General features: G+C 38.2%; 1 protein-coding gene across 3 annotated transcripts in view; it reads left to right on the top strand.

Moving 5' to 3' along the window:
- The first annotated feature begins 519 nt into the window (after positions 1–519).
- Positions 520–27,809, top strand: part of LOC110101454 (isochorismate synthase, chloroplastic) — a 71,629-nt gene continuing 44,339 nt past the window's right edge. For 2 of the 3 annotated variants that reach the window (XR_002303689.2, XM_020829362.2), the window contains exons 1-8: positions 520–787; positions 6,107–6,351; positions 6,454–6,571; positions 6,709–6,825; positions 6,903–7,049; positions 7,351–7,425; positions 7,496–7,564; positions 8,389–8,507. Coding sequence is in view for 2 of the 3 variants with exons in the window: in XM_020829362.2 (XP_020685021.1) it covers positions 560–787; positions 6,107–6,351; positions 6,454–6,571; positions 6,709–6,825; positions 6,903–7,049; positions 7,351–7,425; positions 7,496–7,564; positions 8,389–8,507 (1,118 nt within the window). In the remaining variant the exon portion in view is untranslated. The remainder of the gene's footprint in view (positions 788–6,106; positions 6,352–6,453; positions 6,572–6,708; positions 6,826–6,902; positions 7,050–7,350; positions 7,426–7,495; positions 7,565–8,388; positions 8,508–27,809) is intronic. The other variant, XM_028693213.1, reaches the window with a different exon arrangement.

The following is a 27,809-nucleotide window of genomic DNA, read 5'->3' on the forward strand; positions in this document are numbered from 1 at the left end:
ACTAATTGTGTTAACCAGTTAGAATTATAAATTTTATGTTGGCTAGATACATGTTTGACTTTGGAAATAGTTTTGTGAGATGTAGGTTAGACTTTTTTTCTAATATGCTTAGAAGAAATATCTTTACTCATGTGCAAGTTGAGCTTGTTGAAACTTTACAAAAATTGTTGATCAAACATCACAAAATTGTTGATAAACCATCTTGCTCCGCAATCCTTTGTTTTTTGCAAGTTGAGCTTGTTGAAACTTTACCAATATTTATATTATTTGATTATTTAATATGAAAATGGAATGTAGAGTGAAATTATTAGAGGAAAATATCTCATTTATTTTATAAATTTTAATAATATTATTATTTATTACATCATCCGGTTCGGTCGAATCGTGAACCTCTCATTCTTTCAGTTCGTTGTCCGGTCCGATTTTCAAAACCTTGATTTTAATACTATGAAAATTTACTAAATTTTAATTTAAAGGGTTTATTAAATCCAACATGAATTCAATACTACTTATGGCCAACACAGTTTCCCAATACAGCACCTTCATCTTCCTTTAGATAATGTCGTCAACAATAGGAGGCATGATGTGGCAGGGATACCACCCGTGCTCAGTCTACACGAACGGAAATGGCGGCACAATCTCCATAGATCAACCGCTGATCATCCACGAGACCCGCACGCTTCCCGCGGTCGCCGTCGCCGAGTCGGCGTTTTTGCAACTCAATTTGGCTATCACTGCTCTTCGTGCCGATCCTCCGAGAACCAACTCCGGCATAATCCGGCTAGAGGTAAGTGATTAAATCAATTCAATCAAGACCATTTATTTAGCTGATATGTTTCTTCTTCTAGAAGCAGTTGTTAACCGCTAATTGGGGCTGCTTTGACCCTTCTAACAAGTTTGGCTAGCTAGAGCAAAATAATATGAATGGAAAATCAATGAGTATAGATAGCATATGAGAAACCAAGCAATCTTTGTGTTCAACAAAAATGTCAGGAAGTCCCAAATATTCCTCTTTACCTCTTATTTATAGGATTAATAGGGTTACAAAGAAGGCAATACCTAGAAACAATAGAGAAATAATATATGGTTTAACATATACAAATTGGCATAAACTCTTGGACTAGGCTGAAATGTATACACGTAGCCATTTGTCTCTGACGTGGCCTGAGATGCCTTTGATGAGTAGCCTGGGCTAGCACACTAGGCGAGTCCTTTGGGGAGAGTAACCTTGGAGTCAGGGGTGAGTGTCTTGAATGAGTCCTCGGGGGTGAGTGTCTTGGACGAGTCCTCTGGGTGATTGCCTTGGATTAGCCCTTTAGGGTTGTTCATCTTGGGCGAATTCATAAAAGCGAGTACCCTAAACAAGTGTCAAACCATTTGTGGCGAGCAATGTATCTTCTATGCAGATGTGGCTATGAGTTGAGGATGAATGTAGTTGGAAAATCTATAGCAATTGGCTCTATATGTGTGTGTCTTCTTTAGCTTAGGGTTATTTATGGGAAATAAATGGCCTTTTTGCTAGGGAGTACTGCTCGGGGAGCCAAGCCCTCCAATGTTCCATTTCTCTTTAGGTGAGGCTTGTTGAGGTGAGTTTTGTTGTTGAACTCGCTCGATACATATGCATTATTGGTTGAGTTCCATGTGGAGTAGCTGTGGCAATGCAAACTTTATTGGGGCAAATACCTATTGGTACCTGGCATTGCTTTGAAGGATGCTTCTCAAGGCGAGGCTCATTTTGGGAGAGTATGCCTCTTGACGGAGCTCCTCAGGGGAGATCCTATATGGCACTTGTGAGTTACTAATATGGTTATGTATGGGCATACATTAGTTTTTTTATTCACTTGCTCTTTTGGATAGCATTTGTGAAAATGACAAAGGAATTAGCAATGAAAACATTTAAAACCATAACCAAACGATAAAGAGAGAGTATAGTTTACTGCCCTACTTATAATATTAAATATAATAGGGTTTTTTTTTATTCACCATTTGTTTTTTCTCTATTCCTCAGCCTAATTAGTCTAAATAAAAAAGTTAAGGTGTCTTCTAAGGGAAAATTTGGATTCAACATCCTCTTAGAAGTGGTGAGCATGAAATAATAAATGTTGTGGTAGCAAGTTTTGAGCGGCCTCAAATGGGCGAGGTTAACTTGGCGACCATTTTAGTGAAAATTTCTTCAACGATGCAGTGGTGGTCACAACATTGATCATGAACTACTAAATCAACAGTTTTTTTGTTGATCAACAAGGGGAGCTTGGTTAATGTAATCCTTACAGCTATTTGTGAAAATTTTAATTTACTAGCTTGCTAGGTCACCCCCATTGTAAGTTCCCTTTATGGCTTATGAGGCGATTGAATGAGACTTAAGGATGATTGTTTTACCTATTACTTCTAAGGGTCAATGCTCTAGTCCGCTTGTTAGTTAGATTCTTGGTCATAATTTATATGACTTTGGCTTTCACTAGATAAAAATGTGCACGGCTGTATACTCATTAATGCCTTCATAGGTGTTTAATAGATGGTACTGAGACATGACAAGGATACTCACCCTAGAGAGGGATTCCTTTAGAGAACTCGGATGGGATTATCAGAGGGACTTGTTCTTGGAGATCCAACAGGCTCTAGTTGCTTGAGCCTACTATGGAACTCGCCTTTTACGGGATGAATCTAATATTCTTCATTAAATCACCACTTGTTTCTACCTCAATAATCACCACTCATCACTATCTCGATCATTTGCTCATCCCCCAGAACATTTAAGCTCACCAAGCTCAGCTATAGAAAGTGCCTATGTAGATAGTTCCTCACATCAGTCAACTATTACTGTCCAGCCTACAACTTGCCATTCCCGCTATGTCTCACTTGCCTTTCTCCTTAAGGCTATCCGAGATCTCTTGCACAAGTTGCAGATCACTCTCGACCTATCGTCAGGACTCACTCGCATACCTATTTGGAGCCTTCTTCTTATCACTAAGTTTGTCCAAGTGCCAGTAGACTTCATCCTCGTGCAGCCTATCATGAGGCGTCATATGTTTATATTAGTGTGTACAGTTGTACAAGTATTCTGTGTGGCTTGTAATTTTTTTTTTCTGTATGGCCTTTCATGTAGCCCTCATGACCCTATAAATAAAGTGGCCATGAAGAATAGTTAGGAGACCCCTAAAATTTCATTTTCAATAATAGTGGATATTCTATTTGTTCGAGACATGTAATTCTTTCTCTCCATCCTCTATGTACTTTCCATTCTTATATATAGGTTTCAACTCATCAGGTTGACGTGCTAGTAAAGTCGAGTATCTTCGGCAAATAAATTCGGATTAACATCCTCTTAGGTGTGATGAGCATTGAATTATGCTAATGACAAGAAGATTACCTAACTCGACGAGGAACTTCCATAAGAGCCCTTAGTAAACATGGATAACATCAAACATACTACCTGCCGTGACCTGCTAGTAAAGTTCACTATCTTTAATAGACAAATTCGAATTCAACACTAGTGATTCTGAGAATGTAGCCTTTATCACTATGGAGGAGCTCCTCTACTATATGGTAATGCCATTTGGCTTGAAGAATATACGAGCCATCTGGTAGTGCTTGAGGACCAATTCTTCAACGACAATAAATGGAGGAGCATTAAGGTGTATGTCAATTGATTGGGAAGAGTAAGTTGCTAGAGAAACACTTGTTGGATTTGAGGGAGATGATCATATAATATGCTGCTTAACCCTTTGAAGTATATTTTTTGTGCAGAATCAGATAGTTTCTTGGGGTCTCCACACGCTAGAAGAGATCATGGTGAATTCAGATAAGGTGAGAGCTATATTGGACATGCTGTCATAGAAGACGAACATGAAGATACAATGACTTACAGGGTGTGTTGCTGATCTTAATTACTTTAAGTTAATGTTGAGGGAGAGGTGCTTGTCCTACCTCAAAGTCCTCAGAAGTGTAATGCACTTAACATAGAGTGAAGAGTGCGAGGTGGCTTTATCTTGTGCATTTTTATGTGATATGTTAATGTCATTGCTATTTATCTTGTGCATTTTTATGTTTTATATATTATTTACTCATTAGTATATACAAAATTTATTATTTTATGTTTACGCAATTTTTTGATTTTGAGGCTTACGCCTCAAATCGCCTTGAGGCTTACGCCTCGCCTCACGAACGAAAAACGCCTCAATACCCGAATACGCAATTTTAAACCTTGAGTAGGATTTCTACTCTACTTACTAGTTGGAAAGTCAAGTTCTTGCCTTTTGCAGGTAGAATACAATTCTTGAGGTTCACTATTGCTAACACCCTTGCCTATTAGATCAAATGGGCTATCATACCTAAGTCATGCTGCAAAACTATTGACTACTTTGTTCAAGATTTTTGTATCATGGCTCCACCTCTGACAAGAAACTTCATCTTATTACGTGGAACAAAACCTGTTTACCCACTTGGTTGGGTATCCCTGACATCTAATCCCTTTACCATGGACACAGATGCACTTTTATTTTACGGATGTTTAACACCAATTTTTTGGTCGCTGATTGGCTTAGATTCAAATTTGTTTCACCTTGAGAACCCCCTCCCAATAAAGCTGCTAAATTCTGGAAGTTTATTTGTAACAATGCATCTCGTATTAGATAAAACATTAAGCCTCACGATGATGTTGTTAATTGCAAGTTATCTATGTTTTGGAACCCTTGGGTTAATGGCAAGGTTGTATCTGATTTCATGCAGCCGCCAGCCCAAGGTTTCGTCGTTGTGCAAGAGTTTATTTCTCTTAGCAACTGGAAGCTACTGGACTCTTTCGCTCCTCTAGCTATTCATAACATTTCTTCTATTTTAATCCAAGACAACCCTTCTACTACTATTGTTTGGAATGGAGTTGATAATCCTTGATTCAAAACTTTTAAAATGCAATTTTTTTCAAGTTCTCTAGCACAAGTTCATATGGCTTAAAAAGTTGGCCCTTAGATTTTCATCTTTTGCTTGGCTGGCGGCTCGTGATTGTTTAAAAACAGTTGATGTGTTAGCCAAAAGGAATATTCATATACATGCCACTTGCTCTTTTGCTTGTAGGGGGAGGAAAGTATCATGCATTTAATGTTTCAGTGTGATTACTCTTTTGCGGTTCAATCTTTTCTTCTGCCGTATTTGGATTGGTTTCTATTTAGGCCTTCTTTGCTGTATATGTTTTGAATTTTTTTATGATGTTCAACATTTTAACTCTTATGAGAAGAGCTTCTGTTTTTTTGTGATCTTCTGCTCGGTTTATGTTTTTTGGTGGGAAAGGAATGACTGACGCTTTGTTGGGATTCATAGTGCCCCTAACTCTATTTGTTGCAAGAGCATTAAGGCTATCTTGGCAAAGGTCTCTCACTGGAAAAATTTTGAAATGCTACACTCCTCCTTCCCTTTGTGCTTCAGCTCGTAATGATGGTCTATGTGGGCCATTTTTTGTCTCCCTTAGGACTGTGATGTGTGGAACCGACAATCTGCATTTCCCCCTAGACTGTCTCGTTGTACCGTCAGTTTTTGATTCTGCATTTGTCCTGGCACCTTGCTACACCCTGCTGACTGTTCTCGTGGTCTGGTCCGATGGTAACTGGGGGCGCTATTCCTTCTTGTGGCTTCTTTTGGGCACTTGAGTTTTTTTTCTTGCCATGACTTACACACACTTCCTACATTTGTTGGTTCTGGTCACTCCTGAGTCCGTTTGAGACAACCTGTTGCTATTTTGGTATTTTTTTTATTTCCTGTTTATATATTTTGTCACAGCTTTTTTTGTACTTGTAATTTGGTTATAGAGTTTTTTTTTTGTGCTCTTTGCAACCTCCTTTTTTAATATATGGGCTTTGTCCCAAATTTTCCCAAAAAACATTTTCCAAAAAAAAAAAAAAATATATTATATATATATACTAATTTTCTTGAAATATAAAAATACATAATTTTTTAAATTATTTTTTCTGCTATAATCTTATTTAGACCACCCTCATAATTTCTACATTAAAAATTCGAATCCCTCGCTCAAATTACAAATTGAATATGTTGTATGGTGGAGAGGATAAGTGTTAAGGATTACATTCAGAATGAGCTTGTTTTCGTTGAAATGTAGGTACCGATTATGGAGAAGGCCAGAGCCATAGATTGGCTACATGCCCAGCATCATCTACCTTGCTGCTACTTCTCTGGTCGAGGACAGAACAGAGAACGGGATCTTATTGACATATCGGGAAACGAACATGGAGGTTACCATGACAAGGATGAGAAATGCTTTGTGAGTGTTGCTGGTGTAGGCTCTGCTGTTTCCTTTCGGGGATCTGATCCTTTCGGCTTGGAAGATTGGAAGTGTATAAAAAGGTATTTTCTCGATTACTCATATTATGAAAACAATAACATAGCCTATTCTTTGGCATCACATTTAAGAATAATAACCGAAAGAATAAATCTGATTATTTAAAGGTTTCTCTCTAAAGACTGCCCACTTGTTCGTGCATATGGTGCTATACGGTTTGATGCAAAGAGGAATATTTCTACTGAGTGGAAGGAGTTCGGTTCATTTTATTTCATTATTCCACAGGTTTGTAATTCACTAAATTCTTTTTTGTTTCAGTACTTTACTAACTTCCATTCTTAGCTATCGCATCTGATTATAAATGAGGTTGTGATACTATACTAGTTTGTAGTTAAGGTCCTGCCTATTAAAGTGAATAACAGGTTGAGTTTGATGAGTTTGAAGATGGTTCAATGCTTGCTACTACTATTGCATGGGATGATTACCTTCTTTTGACATGGGAAAAAGCAGTAAATGGGCTTATAGCCACAATGAATCAGGTCTACACAAGTGCCTTGTTTATATTGTCTTGCTGGAAATTTTCTGATGATTTATACTCTATTTGATGCTAATGCAGTTATTAGGACGATTTGATAAATTAGAAAAGTCTATCCAGCGAACAGCTACTGTTGGCTGCAGTCATGTTCCCTGTAAAGCATCATGGAATGATTCTGTAACTAAAGCTTTGGAGATAATAAATAGAAGACATTCAGATCTTGTAAAGGTTAGCTATATCTTTCTTAATATGCATAAACTACCTTTCAACTTAACTATTTGATTAATAATTCTGATGAAAACGTAAAAGAACGAGTAAAAGCTCATTTAGGGCTTATATTTAAGCATTGCAATATTAATTTTTTCTGACATTTTCTCGAATCTCAGCATCACTGCTAGTTTTCTTAAACTGGATCCAGTGAAGTATGAATTCAGATTTATAATGCTTAGTATTGCAATGTTTACTATCTATTGAAATTTAATTTTTTTTAGGAAATACTATATTTTGTTTGTGCGTTAAATTTTCCCAGGTTGTATTGGCTCGTTGTAGTAGGTACGTTACTGACAGTGTCATTGATCCTCTGGTATTATTAGCTTCTCTGCAGGTACATTTTTTTTGTACAATAGTGTTTTTTCTGAAATATGTTATCTGATGTTTTTTTATGTCATGAGCAGATTGAAGGTGAAAATGCATACCAGTTCTACATCCAGCCTCCTAATGCTCCAGCATTTATTGGAAATACTGTATGTTGAGTGAATGCAGCATTTGCACTCATACTTGTTTGACCTTAGTATTTTATCTGGTTAAAAGATGATGCCATGCTATAAAGATTTGCACCATGAGGATGAAGAGAACATTCTTTTAGACCTTTACAGACATCAATCAAGAACTCTCTAATTTTATCATATTTTAATGAGATAACGCTCAACTTCACATGAAGTGTGCTCATAACTTAATATTCTTAATAATACTTGCCCTATATGTTCTCATTGATATCTTTCACTAAATTCATCGTGAAGTCAACATAATTCTCTTATAAATTACATCCTGGTACTCAAGATTTAAGGAAATGCATCAACTTGGTCCACAATTTTATCCCTAAATTTTAATCTCTTGTGCTTTTTGGTATGTGAGTTAGGACTTCCAGCTTAGCTCTTGCCTCCTGGTCTTCTGAGTGACACTTGTTTCCTTACATATCAAAATTAGCTGTTCAGTTCACTCGTGTGATCGAACTTGTGAGTATTAGTTGAATGTTGAATATTTTGGTTGCCAAAAATGCCATCTTTGCATATAACAGGGCAATTTATTTGCTTATTCACCTCGAAGACATTCAACCTGCAATATTTAAACACAAAAAAAATGATACGAACTGGATTACAATATAATGACCTAAATTTGTGCATGGTTGTTAAATATTGGCACTTATAAATTTGTGTATGGTGAATGATGACAGCCTTATCATGATGCGTTATATATATATATATATATATATATATATATATATATTTTTTTTTTCTTTCTATAATGACCTAAATAAATGCTTTCGTCTATACATCCTTATGAATAGCCAGAGAAATTGTTTCACCGAAAATTCCTCAACATATCAAGTGAAGCTTTGGCTGGGACCCGTGCTAGGGGTGTTACAAAAATTCAAGATTTCCAAAATGGACAAGATTTATTGTACAGGTACTTCTATTTGATGTGTTTGAAGAGAAACTATTTCGCATTAATTTTCTTTTTCTTGTATGCTCCTCTAGAACCAAATACAATGTGCTATATATTTAGCAACTTGTCTTACTAGTTAATATGTTGCTTTTTACCATTGTGAAAATAATATATAAAAATTTGGCAAGCATTAAAATTTTTTCTTCTTGCTAAGTAGGCCTAATCTTAACATACAATGGATGTGTATGTAAAATTGTTAGAAAAACATTCATGGTGGAATTTGTAGGAATAAGTCCAAATCTTTATGCATACTCGTACATGTTTTTCTGGGTATTCCACAGGTGCTTAACATGTTCCATCCAAAGAGCCCGGATCTGATGGATCGTAACAACTAAGACTTAACCAATAATGGTTGCGTTCTCTCCTAGAGGTATTAGTAAGGCCTTAGCTCAACTATGGTGGGATACCTGAGATGTTCACACTCAATAGTGATTCTAGTCCTTCGCCAAATCCCTTCAGGCCTTGGGGGATTCATCTCATCGACCAAAGTCATCCTCCTTAAGTAATTCGCCGCCACGCGCTGTCACGCGAGCCACTAAGCCGTCAATAACATTCTTCAATCCACTCGTAGGCTGCACCCCCCGGAAGATGTAAATATTTTTCCCATGCTCTGCCAATCTTGAGGTCACAATCACCACAGTCCATGTTGTGTCGTCCCTTCACATTTGAACTAGTTGAAAATGGCATCGAGGAGGTCACCAGTGCAACCTTAGGACTTGTCTCCATAGACTTGTCAAGCATGATCCATCTCGAGGTCTTGTCTTGTTCAACTCATTCACAAACACTTGGTAATGAGAATTGGACCAAAAATTGTACATTGAGCGAAGGAGAAGAATCATGCAATACATCCATCAGATTGTGACAAGTATCTTGAACAACTTGTACTAGCCATAATTTATTTTATACTCATTAACCTTTTTTTTTGGTTTAACCTTATTTATAACCATTGGATCCCTATAAATGATGAGTGAGAGACGGATTTTGAATCATACATCACCTGATTTAGTAGAGCATGTTTTTAGAATTTCCTTAGCCTTTATTTTTATTTCTTGAATCCTCTTGTTTCTTCTCTATAATTACTATAGGCTCTTTGTTTTGTTTATTGAGATTGCTTGTTAGCACGGGTGTTTTTCATCTACAAACAAACTTGAATCCAACATCCGTAAAGGTGTAGTGTGTGTGTGGATTGATTCTAGTGATCGAAAGGCAGGGACAACTCGACGAACGGTTGAACTTCGAGTTGTTAGTGAACATGGACCCAAGTAAACTACTTATCGTGATTATATGGAGATGGTGGAAAGGCTCACTCTAGGATGCCATGGTGGGGTTACTGTTAGACTAGTCCAGCCAGTTCAGGAGGGATCGACTTTGCTTCTATCGGGGGTAGAACGCCTGTTCCACACGAATAAAACCCGCCTCTCTATGTGGGGTCCAACATGCATTAATTAGGAAGGTTTTTTGGTAGTTTAGGAGAGAATATTCAAAGGAGGGGGTGTTTAGAGAACTCCTTTATGATTGTATGTTAGTAGGATGTTTTCTTAGGGTTAGGTTGTCTTAATTTTTGTTGAAATTTGGAGCCTTTTGTTAACCTCCATGTTATACCCAAAGAAAAAAAAAAGAGGACTCAAAATCATACTGGGTACCCATCGGATCCAGGAATCCCGCTGACGAAGTCGCTTCCTGCAAATCCCGTTAGGTCACTGTTCCTTCGGCGCCGTTCCGGGATTTGCTCGCCTCGACGCCGCTGCACTTGGTCTATATAAGGGAGATGAGAGCAAGCCTTTAGCGTTGCTTCCCCAATCTGCTCTCCCGTCAAAATTCCCTCTCTGCTGCTTCGACGCCTCTCACCATAGAGACCGAACCAAGCCCCTCCCTCCGATCAAAACCAAACCGAGCCCTTGCTCCTCCCGTCCCTGCCCTATTCGTAGGTTGTCAACCCAGAGAGAGAGAGAGAGAGAGAGAGAGAGAGAGAGAGAGAATAATCATAAGTAATTATTTATAGTTAATTATTATTTTTAATTATAATTAATTAATTATTATTAATTATAATTAATCATTATTATTTATAATTAATTAATTATTAATTATAATTAACTATTATTAATTATGGTTATTTATGATTAATAATTATTATAAAAAAGAGAAGTAATGCCTCTCTCTCATTCCCTCGATCCACGTGCCGACCCCACGCAGGTTTAATCTTTTGAACCTTAAAACTCCGAGAACCCGCTTTCGATGCTTGTAAGTTGCAACGCAACAAAACGACCACCTATACATGTTTTTCTTAGCGTGGTGGGAGGAATTTTGTCGCGGTGCTCTCGACGAATCGGGTAATCACCCAAATCCCTTCTTCGGAGTTCGTGGCACACCGGAAAACCGCCTATACACATTTTTCTTACCGTGGTGAGATGGGAACCCGGTGCGATGCGTACGACAAAGTGGAGATACCCATAAGTACCCGTTTGCGGGGAAACAACTGCTTTTCTTTAGGAACAGGTATCGAAGAACTATACACGCTTTTGTTAGCGTGGTGGGGGACGAAAATAAATACGGCCGCATTGTCCTCGTCCGAGGACACCTACCATACACTCCCAGTTTCCTGTAATTTTCCCCTAAACGCGAGAGGACGCAGGGGGGGGACACCGGGAGGCTGCCAAAATTTCAGGTAAATATGAAATTGTACTTGAGCTTGATTGGACACATTTGAACAACAGTGGACTTGTGAGCTCGGACTTGAACCAAATGGACCTAAATGATTTTGAAAAATATAAGACTTAAACTTGATTGAACTCAAAATACCACAAGGGACTTGACTTGAACAATTTGAGCAAGGGCTTGAGCTTGTTAGCTGAACACTTAGACTTGATTTGGACCAAATGATATTAACTTGAACTTGGACTTAAATTTAAAAGAACAAATACATAGAACTTTGAACTTGGGCTTGAGCTCAACAAGATTATTTGGGACTTGAACTTGCAAGCATTTGACTCAAATTATAGTGAACTCAATGTGACTACCTGGGATAAAGAACTTGAACCTGATGTAGGAAACATGAAGGCCTTGAACTTCTACTCAAACTCATTCTAGAACTTGAAATCAAAATTGAGCCTACTTTGAATATGCTTATGAGTTGAGTAGCATGGAACTTATTACATGCAAATTTAAGGACAATAAATTGAATAAGATAACTTGAGCATTGAATGAGCAATAATAATCCAAATGCCATCATTGGTTGATTAGAATGTGTAATCTAAATTACAAATATATACACAAGAATACTTTAATGAATATTGCAATTCATATGTGAGATATTTCACTCACAAGTGATAATGAAAGCTCAAGCGATTGATGATTTGGGACAACTTGCATTAACTGCTAAGACATGAGAAATGAAGTGGTGGACGATATCATCATACAGGTAGGTGATAACTCACTAGCAATGGAGAATAAAGGGTTGCTCGTAAGTGATGATAAAGAACATGCAATAAATACATCAGTATTCTTGTGAGGTCAAATTGCAAACGACAACGGTCCACATCAAAAGACACATATATTGCCTATATGCAATGATGAAAGACTCTTCTTGCATACAATCATTTGCTCGTAGATCAAAGCAGAAATGTTTACAAGCAATCATATGTGATTTATCATATGCACAATAGTGATGAATGCAACTAACCTGGAGACTGAATGAAAGGCATTTAGCAAATAAAGCAAACACTTTGCAACATTGCCTCGTGAATAACAAAGCTAAAGTTGATACAGTCAACACAACAGGCATGTAAGTAGATGTAGCAATCTTTTCTACGTCCACCTAGAAGCACTAACGAAGAGATATAAATGGTATAAGACAATACAACTTGTCGACGAATGTTTATAGAAGACATGTCTACAATCAAGTACATTAAGAATGGTGAAAAAGACATCATGTCTGTAGCACATTCGAGGTACCTACCAATTGTTGTGGTAAAGACACTATAACTTCTCCATGGTTAATAATTGTCCAACATCAGTCAAATGCACCAGCCCTCTATAAGCAATGACAGATGATACATAGTGAAGTACAAATATCCAAGGGGTTGTAGAATACTCGTTATACATACTACATGCTATTGCAAGCAGAAGCAAATGAGATAGGACAAGTGCAAAATATCTACAAGTCGTTATAGAAGAGCCGTTGTACACCCGATGTGTCATCTACAGGGTAAATACAGAAGAGAACTGTAGCAGATACGAGCTTTTACAGGATGTCATAGAAGACCCATTATATACCACATATTATCTACATGCATCTATAAATGTAAAGCAGAAGATTCGTTAGTGCACTACAATCTACCTGCATAAATCATGCAAATAGTGCACGACAGTCTACCTTTACAAAGCAACAAATAACTCAACCCACAAGCTGCTACGCAATGCCATCGAATCCGCAATATTCATGCGAGCGGATAGAAGACATTTATAAATATTTCAAAGAATGCCCTGCACATGCATCGTAGTTTGTATACACATAGGTACATAAGGGGTAAGTATAATCAAACACCATCATGGGCCCCGACGAGCCTGTTAATTGGTACACACGTGACGTCTAGGGATGCTGTGCGGATCAATAAATTTGAACCCGATCCTCCTAAGCAGGCAGATAGGAGTCGATAATGTTCAATAAATAATTACAAAATGCCCCCAAACACTCGCATGGGCCCCGACAAGCTTGTTATTAGTACATACGTGACGTCTAGGGATGCTTCGCGGGTTAATAAGTAAATTTAAGTTCGTACCCGATCCTCTTAAGCAGGTAAATAGTAGACATGATTCGAACCATCAAATAAATACACAGTTGTGGTGATCGATATATTTGTTTTAATACTTTCATATTAGGCCTTCAAGACCTATAATCATGAGAATTCACTTACAAATGCATAAAGCCTATGAAACCCGATCCTCTGTTGGCAGCTCGACAGAGTTGAGAAGGTTCATCCACAAAATATAAATTTTTTCAAATAGAAATAACCTCTTTCACCCCGATGATGGTCATGCTGAACGAAAATATCAACTAGAGGGGTCCACAAATAATTTCAAATGTCTTCCAAACTCCATTCCAAAATTCAAAAAATCCCAAGATCAAGATATTTAAAATCAAAATTCAACAATCAAATTGCTTAAAGCAAAGCTCATCTACCATCCGCAATAGTTTGTCGAGGTAGACATTAAAAAAAATACTTCAGCTCACAAAGAGTTAATGCCTAGTCGAAAATATCATTAGGATCCATTCTTAAATAGTCTACTGCCATTAAGGACATAGTATGTGCCTCTAACCGACGGTTTTGTCGCCAAATGGCACCGCAAGATAAATGCTTATGACCCAGGGCCCTCTGAACCGAGTGATTTTGCCTCTAAATGGCAGAACAAAATACCGGTTATGGCCAAAGCCAATGCGCTCCTTAATGACATCAAATCCTTGAGATATGAATCAATAGTATATGATCGATAGGGCACGAAGACCTCTGTTAGCTAAGGTGGATTCAAATTTGTCCCCTTAGACAAACATCTACCCCAGTTCTACAAGCTACCCTTAGACGAAGCAACCCATAGCTGCCGACAAGGATCCTTCTGTCAAGTTGGGTCGACTACCTCCTATGACTTAGTAGATCAGGGACCACGATGGTCTGGGATGACGAAACCATGGGATCTTGATCGGGTCCATCATCCATTCCCCCACCATCCGCTTTAAGTATAAGATGGTGAAATTTTCAATTTTAAATATCAAATATCCCAAATATTTTAACCCAAATTTCCAAACATCCAAACTTTTCAAATATCAATGTTTATGCTGCTACTATATGACAGATAACAAGCATTTATATGTATCTGATTGACAACTAGCCTTAATCGAAAGTTCTCTCTTGTGATCATGAGGGATAATTAACTATAAGGTCTTGCGCCTATAGGAAACCAGAACTAAGATCATAAAGTTCTCGCAAAATGAGGGCAAAATCTCTGGGTCACAATCTACAAACCCATCTTCTTTCCAAAATTTACCCCGGAACTTAATCCGTTAAAACTCCCTCGCCGAAGAAAAAACAACAACGGGTGGAGGCCGGAGCCAAATTTTTGGAGCCCACAGATTTCTGGTGACTCCGCTAGAGATTAGTTTCTCTTTTCATCTTTGGCTAGTCGTCTCAATGTTATAGTGGCGGCTATTTCAACCCGTATTCAAGATTTCGAATATTTTTCAAAATGATCATTCAAAGAATTAAAAAATTTTAAATATTCTAAAAATGATCGTTCGAACAATTCCATTGAGATAACACATTTAGTAAGTATTTTAAATTTATATTATTTAAATTGCTCGCTAATGTTATCTACTTTTATTTTCTGTTATGTGCAAGTCTTTGCACTTTGACAGTGTGGTGTGATGTATCAGATTCTGATTACTAACCCTTACCTTTCATTCGTGCAGATGCATCTACATAATACCTCATTCACCGTTCAACAAGGGCGTGGTGCCAATATTCAGCTGGCAAATGTGATTATTAACACTAAAAATATTGGAGCTACCATCCAGTTTAGTAGTCTCGATTTTCCTGCTGTTGTTGCGAGGTCTACCGCCGTTCCTCTGAATGGTGTGAGAACTGAAAGGCCTGCCAGGAGGTCCAGTTCTACTGAAGTTGCTACACACTGGTTGCATCTGCCAGTGTCACATGCTATTAATGCTGCTGAAAATCCTCGTTAGAGGGTTTCTGTGTTCGAAAGTTTGTCGCAACTTGAAGCCCTGGTACTAAGAGGGTTGTAGCCGGAGGAAGAGTATCAGTGGTGACTGCCAACACCACCACTTTGCCGACCGAGTTATCTGCACGTGAAAAATACGATGTTGAAGCCTGCTCATTTGGAGGAAGGTTTACAAGGAGGCAGAGAAGGAAGATGATGCTGAACTTCGAGCTCAGCAGCAATTAGTGCCTGTGCACCCATCAAACCTGCCTGCCCAGGAGCTAGAAGCTTCCATTCCGACCTGGAATGGGTTCACAAATCTGAAATGGGTTAATAGAAATAGCTCTACTAGGGAGCTAAAGAAATCTTTTTGGGATCAACGGCCTGAAGCACCAATCCCTCCAAGAAAGAAAGAGCTTAAGACTCTCTCAGCTCGGGTGTACCGAGTCCTGAAAACAGTGAAAGAGAAAGTGCTAAAGAAAAAGAAGTATCATCGGCCATTGATAACTAATGATAGAAGAACTTCGCCAAGATAACGCTTGACTGTTGTGGTGGGAGAAAGGAAAGAAAGTATATTTGGTACGGTGAACATTGGGGTGTGACACCCGAACTGCCTGTTTGGGAATCCACCGCTAAAAGGTCACGGCGAAAAGGAAAGAAAATTTGGAGGCCAAAGCCTCACAAAGAAGAAAGAGAAGATAGAAGAGAAAGAGGCATTCATTTGGGCGTGACATCCGGTGCAGCTTACCGGAGATCCGCCCCCGCCTATAAATAACGTCAGAGATGGGTCCCAAAAAAAGCCCACGACGGCGCCCATTCTGACGGTCGACACCTTGGAGAATCCTCTAGGGGATCCCGTTGCTCACTAACTCCACCCAAAGAGTTATCCAACTTTGATCGCAGCCCACTGGTCGAAGAAATCTTCTTGTTAAATCAAGAACTAGAAATCCAGTGGCGTCGTTATTCGGAGATTCGAGTACTGGAAGAGGAAGAAGAAAAATATATGAAAAAAGAAGAGAATATAGGAGAAAATATAGAAGAAAAGATTGAAGAAAATATGGAAGAATATCTAAAAGAAGAAATTGATGAAATAAATAACACATTGGATATGGAAGTTATCTATATGGTGACACATGTAGACATCGACGATGGCGCCGATTATGATGACGATGAAGATGACGATCGTTGGCAACCGCCACCCAGGCAAGTATATCGGTGCCGTCGCAGAGAGGGGTTCACCACTGGCATAGGTGGCCATTCCCAAGGAGAAGAGGAAGTGGAGGAAGTAGAGGAGAATCCTTTTGATCCTGAAGACGTCACACTCGTTGAAATGTGGCGACAGATGAGAGGAAAAATGAGGGCAAAGGATAGAGAAATCTCTCAGTTAATGCGAAGATGACTGAGATGATGGCTCAGATGGGGGCAATGATGCAAATGATGCAGAGAACTGCTGCCGGTCCCATTCCTAATCCTTCTCCAGATTCTCCAAACTCCCAAATGCCTCAAGTTTCAGGAGTACGGGGCACTCCTGAAGGTGTTCATGAGGCTCATAATGTCGTTCGCCAACCCACTCCACAAAGTATTGCAAGTACTTCTGAGCTTATGACGGCTGCAAAATTGGAAGGAATAATCACAGAAAAGATCAAGGCTATCATAGCCATTGATCAAGCAGAAAAGTTGGTGGGTAAGGGTCGTCCGTACCTTGTTGAATACGACCAAGTGCTGTACCCGAAAGGGTATTCAGTCCTAAAGTTCAATACCTGCAATGGTACTAACAACCCTCGAGAGCATTTGACACAATTTAAGGCCACCTGTGGGAATATAGGGGGAAACGATGCCTTACTCTTCCGATAATTCGTCAGCAGTTTGACAACAACTGCTTTTAAATGGTATGTTGAACTGCCGAATGATTCTATGAAGACTTTCACATAATTGGAAAATATGTTCGTGAAGAGATTCACTAGTGCAACTGAAAAGATAACGATCGCTGACCTCGCTCTGGAGAAGAGAAGGGATGAGTCAGTGACGAAATATATTACTCGCTGACAAAATTTACGCATGAAATTTGAGCAACAACTTGAAGAAGAGCATGCCGTACAATTGCTAATGGGAAACATTGATGACAAGATGCAACCCTTCCTGTGCATAGAGTTGACTTAAAAAAATTAGAACAAAAAACAATCATAGCAGCAACTGCCTTTGTCGGCCCCACTTCGCCAAAAAAAATGCACCTCTTCGGAGACACTGACAATTCAAAATAATAAAAGGACGAAATTCGAAGAAGGAAAAAATAACTTATGCTCATTTGCTCGATTTCGTTGCTTTCACAAGAGGAATTGAGGCTTCGCCTTTGATCTTCCCTTTTCGTCTTTGTTGTTCGGTTTTGCCACTCTATAGGAGGTAAAGAGATCGCACGAGTTGCTTCTTTGGCTCCGTCGTTTCCGTTTGACTTTGCTCCTTCGATTCGTAGGAGGTGGAGATCGCACGAGTCGCTTCTCTCGACTCCTTTGTGCTTCCCGACTTTGTTTGCTTCACAAAAGGGAGAGATCGCACGCGGTGTGGGGATTGCATGCATAGCTTCCTCGGCTCCCATCACTGTTCGACTTTGCCTCCCACGCCTTTACCTGCATTCGATGCCGATCGACCCCATTGGACGACTCCAGCCGGCTGAGCGCGACGCCCGTTCGTGACTTCCGCCTCTGACCATGCCTGATCGGGCTCTCACTCTCCTTGTCTTTATTACATTATGTATGTATATATATATATATATATATATACTATATTATATTATAATGTTGCATTATAAAATAAGAAGGAAAAAAAGAGAAGAAAATTTAGTTTTTTTTTTTCTTAAGCAGGGGTCAAAGACCCCGGGCCGTCGTACCTTAGGTCCGACCGGGATGGTTTGAAATCGAAGACGCCTTTGATTTTTAATCCGGGCAGATGTTTTAAATTTAAAGCCCCCGCGCCATTGATCTTAGATCTGTGCTGGTTGAAACAAATTGAAGACTTCACGCAGTCGATCATAGATCCTGGTGAGATGGTTTAAAATCGAAGACCCTACGCATTAGACTTTAGGTCTGGGTTGGAAAAAATTACGGCAGTGCCGTCCCGATTTCTCCCTTGATGGGTAAATTTTAATTTAAGAAATGAGTAAATTTTAATTAGTTATTTTTAATTAAAATTAATGAAAATTAATTAATCAAAAGAATTAATTGATCGAAATTAATTAAATTAAAACTAATTAAAATGTAAATCCAAATAAATTAATTATCTAAGAGCATTTCAAAATACGAGAGCGTTTTAAATTCTGAGAGTTTTAAAATTCAAGAGTTATTTAAAAGTTTGAGAGCAATGAAATTTAAAATGATTTATTGGTTAATTATTTGATTAATCATATAAAAATAATAATAATAATAAAACAAAATGCAATAAAAAAAAGAGAAGAAAGACAATGTTTCAACTAATCAGATATATACAAGCTTTCAACACAGTCCTCTCAAACTCTCCAAAGACTCTCAAGCTCTCCATAACAATACAAATCACTCGATACTCTCCTCTGCATGCTCTCTAGAACTCCCCTGTACGAGCTCCTACAACTACTTGTGGACTCTATCCCCTGAACTGTTGCAAGCACCACTTGCCTGCAAACAAGCAATCAAAAAAATCAGTGCTTCATAAAAAAATTAAATCAATGCGGGAAAGTGGTAAATCTAGCTACTGGAGGTAAAACAGAGTACTGGAAAGCAAGAAAAGCTGAGTACGAAAAAGCTAGTAGAGCAATAGTGCTAGAAAAATAGGTAGAGCAGTGGACTGCTGTAGTAGAAAAAAAAACTATGAGCTCAAAATAAAACAACTAAAACACTAACATAAGTGTCAAAACTCCGAAATATCAAAATCACAAACAACCAACTAAAAACCCTGGTGGTCTTGTTTCAAACAACTACTGTCCACTCAAATAATCAAATCCAAACTTTTGGGCAGCCTTAGGTTGTAAGACCCATTATATGGCAACTTTCGTAGGAAATCAGTAAGTCTGATCTTAGGGGAAAGTTTTAGGTAAAATTAACCTAACTCTTAACCTCAGTTAAAACTCCTGGCCACTTGTAATAGAAGTCGTAAGTCCGACCTCTGAGGGAAATGTTTAGGTGATAATACTTCCCTAAACCCCTCATTTGGGCAGCTTTGTTTATAAAAACTTGGTTATAAGGCCACTACCCGACAACTTTTTTAGGAAAGTCGTTAGTCCAACCTTAGGGGAAAGTTTTAAGTAAAAAAAAATTAACCTAACGTCAACCCCCCATTAAAACGCCGGCTACTTCTAATAGAAGTTGTAAGTCCGACCTTTGAGGGAAATGGTTAGGTGATAATGCAACCCTAGACCCCTCATTTGGGCATTCTAGTCTATAGGGCTAAGTTGTAAGATCCATCACTCGGGCCACAGCTTAAAGTGCTAGGTCGTTAGACCCATCATTAGGCAACTTCTAAGGAAGCACTACGACCTAATCCAAATCTAATTCAAGCCAAATTTAAACTTTTGTGCATCCTAGTCTATAGGGTTAGGTTGTAAGACCCATCACTTGGGCCATTTAGCTTAAAGTGCTAGGTCATTAGACCCATCATTGGGCAACTTCTAATTGAAGTCGTAAGCCCTAATATTTTAGGAAAATTACTAAATAAATTGTAATAAACCTAAAACCCAAACAATCTAATTCAATCTCTTGGGCATCTTAGTCTAAAAAGGATTAGTTGTAAGACCCACTTTTCAAGCTACTTTCTAAGGAAAGTCATAAGCCCTATCCAAATAATTAAAATCCCCGGGCAGCCTCACTGTAGAGTTAGGTTGTAAGACCCATCATTAGGCAACTGATAAATAGAGCAGTAAGCCCCATTCCAAATAAAAATCTCGGGCTACTTTTTACGAAAGCCGTAAGTCCCAATCCAAACCAAATTCCTGGGCTACTTTCTAATGAAGTCATAAGACTCACTTCAAATCAAAATTTTGTGTTACTTCTAAATGAAATCATAAATCCCAAACTAAATAAATCTCTGGGTATTCTAATAGATGTAAACCCCAAAATACCTTACAAAAATTAAAACTCACATTTAACCACTTTAGTCTACTCGGGATCCCTAAGAGGAGGCACATGGCTGCTGATCAGATTCCCTGGACACTACGGTCAATGATTGTTAGTGTTGGTAGAAGAAAATCTATAGTATACCCGGGACGACGAAACCATGAGATCTTGATCGGGTTTACCTCCACTTCCCCCATTATTGAGACTAAAATTACCTAAAATTTATTCATCCTTAATCGAGAGTTCTCTCTTACGTAGTAAGAGGGGTAATTAACTATGAGTGATTGCTCTCATAGGAAGTAAGGACCCCATATCTTTAAACCTTGACTTTACCCTCAGGGAAAATATGGTAAACTTTAATCTGACTTAAGGGAAATGGAATCCTACGGCTGCATAGCGGGGTTCGTACATTAATGCCATTTTTCTTGAGCTAACGCATGACTACAATCCCCACATTTCAAGACTTGCTGGACAGGGTAGCCAAGGTTGAGAAATTAAATCTGTCAAGATCAGAGAGTCACTCTGATAAGCTCAAGAAGGCTAAAGCCTCGAGTGCTAGAAGAGGTGAGGCTGACTTCACATTTTTCTCCATAACCAACAAATAAAAACAAGTGATTTATAACGTAGACAAGGACAAGCAGCAAATGCAGTATGAAGAAATGCCCAAGCAGGCCTACAACCCTAACCCCCAACAAAAGCTGATACTCAGGGGAAATGATAGGCCATGAACCTTCCAAGGTGGAGGAGAACGTCCGTGGAAAGCAATAGGAACTGGTGATAGAACTTTCCAATTCCTCAAATATAAAATGAATAAAGAATATTCGTTTAAGAGGGATAGCGTCGCCAAGTTGTTTCGACAGGCAGTGAAAGCGAGCTTGGAATTGCCAGAGTACAAGAGGCCCGAGGAGTCAAAATACACTAGCAACCCAAATTACTTCTCATACATCTTCAAGGATTGGCTTGAAAGAAAATTTTGAAAGGGAGAGCTCACATTGTTAGACAATGTGTTGACTAATCACAAAAAAGAATCAACTCGGGTGGTTACGACTTTCTTCGTACCCCCGATTGAAGAAAGAAGAATGAAAAGGGAACCAATTCAAGAAGAGCAGTGGGAGACTGCAATCTCTAAGAAAATTGTGAAAATGTTGAAACAGCTCGAAGGAGTTCCAGGGATAAAGTGGAAATCTCCTATGGAGCTAGTGTTAAACTTTAAAGCTCTTCCTACGACACAAGTGTCTTCTTCTAAACAGTTCTCCAACCAAGCTGACACATCAAAATCTAAAAGGGTGAAGTCCTCCAAGAAGAAGACTAAACTGAAAAAGCCTAAAGAGAAAAAGACAGCAACTCAAAGGGTTCTTGACAGTTTGGATGAATATTATCAGACTGTGAGGCGAACTATTAAGCTCGCTGACTTCATGTCAGAGCTTAAAATAGATAAATTCAAAGAGGATGATGAAGACTCTCTTCCGACAGAAGTATGTCGAGTAATCTTAGTGACATCAAATGCACTGATAAAAGAAGGATACGCTGAGGAAGTTTCTTCTGAATCCTGTCTGATAGTGACATCAATGGATTATAGCTCAGAAGAATACTTACTTTTTAAAGGAAGATGGGTTGGACCCTGACATAACGTCGCAGATAGGACAAGCAAACCTGGGTGGTGATTCTGAATCAACAGATGAATCCCTAGATGCAACAATGGTTGACTCTAAAGAAAATGCGCCATTAAATGACTCTGAAGCAGAGGAGATCGCTTAAGTGCAATTGAGAAACGACAAGATATTGTCATCTCCGCCAAAGAAAGGGGTCTCCAACAAAGACAAGGAGAAATAAATAGTCATCAACGATGATATTATCCCTAAAGATCCTAAGAAAAAGAATACTTCAGCCAAGGAGATAGATTATAATATCTTATCCTATCTAAGAAAAATACCTGCACAACTCAGCATATACGATGCCTTAGTAATGTCTAAAGACCTTTAAGAAACTTTGATTCAGACTCTCAAAGATCCCGAAATATATGAGGGGTATTTTGTTAAACGTAATTTGACTGATGTTCTACAAGCTAGTAATGAGTCGTTCATTACCTTCTCTGAAGAGGACATGATGCTTGGGATTGCAGATCATAACTGTCCTCTGCATGCTACTGCGGAGAGCGATAAGCTGATCATCAGTCAAATCCTGATCGATTCTGGATCTTCCATAAATCTAATAAGCTTAAAAGCAATGAGATCCCTCTGCCTTGATGTGGAACACCTCGGGCTAGATAAGCTGATGGTGCATAGTTTTAACGAAAAAAGATAGAAGATACTTGGATCATTCATGCTCCATCTTGTATTTAGAAAGTTCCTTTTAGAAGTTAAATTGCATGTGATTGATGCGGATATTTCATTCAAGGCGCTACTAGGACGTCCCTGGTTGCATGAATATTGTGTTGTCCCGCCAACATTACATCAGTGTATGACGTATCTCAGAGATGGAGAAGAATTCAGGATCTCTGGTGATATTCAGCCCTTTATAGTTCATGAAGCAACAATTCATAAAGATGCATAATATTTTATGCCAAAGAAATAAAAGTCTTTAAGGCCTCTCGAGGCTAAAGCATCAGACTCAAAAGCTGCGAAGCGACCTGAACGGGAATGTTAGAGAAAGCAAGTGGGGAGAAAGAAGGCAACGCCGACTCTTCCCAAAGCACCAACCATTCCAAAGAGAAAAAATACGTGTCTTATCTAGTGAGTGATACGGATGAAGATGATATCACTCCAACTAAATCCCGAAGAGTATGCAAGTCTACGGCCGAATGGAGTAGGGATGTTGAATACTTAAATAATGATTATGACTACGATTTTATCTACATGAACACGGTGCAAGATGTGTTCTCCAGAAGAATAGACAGTATGTTGATCTCAGATAACGTACTCGTAGTCATGCGTATTCCCTTACAACACTTCAAGGAAATCATTCAGCGCGAGGTACATAAGGTTGAAGAACTCGCCACCCTCTATCTGCCTCCCCTTAAAAATGAGATTGTGCCAGAAAATGTACTATATTCTACGGGAGTACGCAAAGAAGAGAATAATGACTGATATTGTATGCTTCTCGATTCTGAAGAGTTACTACCTCCAAGGCTACCAAGGTTTAATACCAAAGGTATTCAAAGAATGTTACGAAAGCAAATCAATATTCCTATCACTAAATGACAACTCCAAACATGCCTGAGCCTCTGGTATGGAAGGAATCCGCGTCAATTATGACAAAAGGATATAGCTGCATATAAGGGTATCAGATTCATCAAGCGAAAATTCCTCTGGAAAGAGACCTGCCGAGCCATCACATGCAGGTAAATTGAATCTGATGACATTGACGCTGATGAGACATACGAAGTTGATAATTATGATGAGCAGCCAGTAGAAGCCAAACATGCACCAGAAGAATTGGAAGATGGTTGACAGACAACCACTATGAATGAACTAAAAGAAGTCAACACGGGAACTGAGGAAGATCCTCACCCAACCTTCATTAATTCTCTCCTACTCGAGGAACAAGTAAAAGAAATAAAATAACTTTTTTGTGAATTCAGGGATTGCTTTGTCTGGACATATGCTGAGATGCTCGGCTTATCCTCTAATGTGGCAGTTCACAAGTTAGCCATCAAGCATGACGTAACACCCGTTAAGCAAGCTCCAAGAAGAATGAGATTGGATATTGAAGAATAGGTGATTGCCGAAATAAAGAAGCTTATAGATGTGTGTTTCATCCGAGAAGAAAAATATGCTGATTGGATTGCCAAAATCGTCCATGTGAAAAAGAAGAACGGGCAGATTCATATATGTATCGACTTCCGGGACCTCCATAAGATGTGCCCAAAAGATGACTTTCCACTCCCTATATCCGAACTCCTGTTGGACAATAAGTCCAACTACGATATGTTCTCCTTAATGGATGGATTATCATGATACAATCAAATCAAGATGGCGCCTAAGAATGAAAAACTCACATTGTTCAGAACGCCCATTAGCATTTTCCATTATACAGTCATGCTCTTTGGCTTGAAGAATGCTGGTGCTACCTATTAGTGGGTGATGACTCGTATCTGTGGGTCTTCAAAAGGATGCTGTTCATGGGTTTCGAATGCAAAGGGTACGACCGCACTATCCCATAGGAAAAAACGATCATAGGCCTTTACACTCGACACAAGCAGGCCATTGGAAGAGCTGATAGAGTCATACTTATGATTAGCCATGAAAAATAGCGGTTTTCGCCTACATATTTCGCCTACATATCTCGAATAGGGTTTATTTGATGTGGGGATCAGTTTCCCACGGGCGCAAGCCCCCGTGGTTAATTACATCCTAGGCCTTGACTTAGAAAAACTCTCGATCAAGGATTATGTATTATTCTCTTCTTAATTTGGTGCACAGAGAAAGTTCCTAAGTTCTATTCCAAGAGAAGAAACTCTTCTCTTTATCCTTAGTGATGATTAAACATTTTCAAATTTATAAAGATGTGATTAAAATTTTGAGTTTAAAAGATTAAAGATCAAATTACTATCCTAAGAGAAATGATAGGTTCAAAAACACACCAGAATTGAAAAGACACATTGAGGGGTGTACAATCTTGTCTTATATGCTTGCATGGAGTGAAACGTCAGCTAACATCCTAAATACAATCAATCGCCCTATATGTATGCAAGATAAGAAAGCTCTATCATAGGGAATCAAGGATTTATTGTTCAAAAGATTTCAATCAGAAACTCTATAATATGCAAGAGAATATACCTAGCGCTGTATATGATGCATGAAACAGATATATAAGTTAAAATATTCTTAGGTCTACTGATGTAATGCATGCATGTATGTAAGGTGCACTGTGAATCAAAGTGTGTAAAAATGCATGCATGGCATCCAGAGTACAGAAAAAATAAATGAACATATCAAAGATACCCTCCAGGCAAGGTATCCGCATCACATCACAATAAAAATACATTCTAATGGTGCCCACTTCGTGTGGGAAAATAACGATGCCTATGGCACAAATAGGTGGCTTACACTATAGGCCTAAATGACCCTAATGGTCTCTAAGGCTTATAGAAGGTGGAGGGGTATCATACCCAAAACCGAAAAAAAATGGAACATCCTAGCGATGCCCATTTCGTGTGGGAAAAACAACGATGCATATAGCACAAATGGGTGGGCCTACACTACAGGCCTAAGGTGACTATAAGGGTCTCTAGGGCTCACAGAAGAGGGCAAGGTTAGTTTCGTTAGTGCACTAACTTATGGCTAGCTAAATATACATACTAGAGTATTTATTAAACTAAAAGCTACTAACAAGATGTGTGTGATGTATAGCAGTTTCGATATATAATTAGGAGTTTGTTTTACAAGTTGCAGAAATTATACCTGACCGTAGCGCAGCCACTTAAAAGCTCAAAGCAAGCAAATTGTCCACTGATTCTCGACCATGCAAGACCTGTGGCGCAGCCACTTAAAAGCTTCAAGCGAGCAAATTATTCATTGACTTCTCGACCATGCAAGATCCAATATACCTCGTAAGATAAAATAAAAGAAAAACACACAAATGAGCATAAATGCCATTCAGAAAAGAAATGCATGTAAATAAAAAAGTAATTAACAGGAAATTTAATATTAGCATTTATAAAGCATGTATGTGTTATTCCTAGAACATAAAACAATGTGAGAGTTTTCCTATTTAGCAAGAGTAATTGACATTAAAAATCAAAACAGAGCACCGGCCTAACCTAGAGCTAGAAGTCATGTCCTAACAAACAAGTCTAGGTGTTTGTGTACTAGATTGTGTGATTTTAGGTATGTCCTATGTAGGATGATTTAATTAAAATTGCTTGCATTTGATTTGTTAAAGGCCCAAAAAAGAGATTTTAATTGAAGTTTAAATATTAGTGTTTTAAGATTATTTTTAAAGATTTTATTTTAGTATTTGATTGATTACCACTTTTGTTTCTCATCGAGGCCGTGAGGTTTATTTCATCCTCATTAACTTAATAGCCTCATAGGATTAGGTTACATAGTGGCATCCAATTTTGTTGGATTAATTTAATTGGTTATAAATTAAAAAGAAAAGTGAATTATGTAATTTATTATCAATTAAGGGATTAAATTAATTAAGTTTGCTATTAACTAGTTCGTGGCGTTGTGCCACCAGGCTCGAGAAACCAGGCCTCCTTAGGGCACTTAGCCCTACAGCCCGGAGTAGTCCATCCTAAAAACCAAGTTGATATAGTTATATTAAAAGTTTTATTTGGTTTAAATCATTAGTAATCAATTAATTTTATAGTTTAACACTCCATTAAATCCATTCGTAGCATTGTGCCACTAGGCTCGAGGAACCAGACCTCCTTAAAACACTTAGCCCCGCAGCCCGGAGTAGTTCATCGAATAAACTTCATCTTTGGAGTGGTTGTTATGTATTAAGGGGGTTGTTGATTGGTTTTAAAAGATTAGCTAAGAGTTTTGATTAAAACTTAGGTTTTAGAAATCTTTTATCTTAATGATTTTTAGTTTAGGTTTAATTTAATCTATATCTTTTAAGCTTTAAGTTGATTCGAAGTTGTTTATTAGATTGGTTAAATTTGGTTTGAGTTTTGCATTTTAGTACTTATTATGTTAATTAAGGTTTAATTAAGAATTAGGTGTTTTAATACATTTTTAGAAGTTGAATTATGATTGATTTGATTTGTTGGTTATTTACAGATTAAGGCACACTAAACCTAAGAAAAAGTGTCACTAAATTTATGTTTTGATGTCTCTATCCTATAGGGAGCATGCATCCTAAGTCTATGTTATTTAAGACTTGATCCTTAATTTTTGTCCTTTGGTGTCATTAATGTTATAGGGAACAAAAGAAAGTTTATTTCTAACCCTTTGGACATTCATATGTGTATCAATGAGTTTAGGGATCTATGAATAAAAATAAGATCATAAGTAGAAAAGTAGTAGAAAGACGAGAACTCTAAAAAAGAAATGCGACAAAACGCCAAAAAGAACGATTGAAAATCAAAATAATAAATGGAATGTAGGCATTTTGTTATTGGACATGCTTCTTCGAAGCCAAGCATGCCTCTAAAACTTCCTTCACTCCTATTCAATAAAATATGAATAGGGGGAAGGTGTTTTTGATGTCATGTACTGTCCCCACATTCCAACCAAAGCACTCGAATAAAACTCAACTCAAATAACCAAACTATTTCCTAAACAAAGCTCAAAGTGACAAAAGGGGAAACACAAGCTCCCAAAATTAAAGAAAAAAGAAACTTTCTTTCTAACCGTCATATTCACTCAAACTCAATTCTAGAATCAAGCATAAAAAAAAGACAACTCGCATAAGCAAGATCATTCGTTCCAAAAAGACATCCAAGAGTCTTTCAACCCAAAGCTAACCATAAAGCTCAAAATCCCAAAATTTACTTATAAAACTTCCCAAATGAAACGACATATAG

Source organism: Dendrobium catenatum, unplaced genomic scaffold (assembly GCF_001605985.2).
Source record: "Dendrobium catenatum unplaced genomic scaffold, ASM160598v2 fragScaff_scaffold_242, whole genome shotgun sequence".
Taxonomy (NCBI): Eukaryota; Viridiplantae; Streptophyta; class Magnoliopsida; order Asparagales; family Orchidaceae; genus Dendrobium; species Dendrobium catenatum.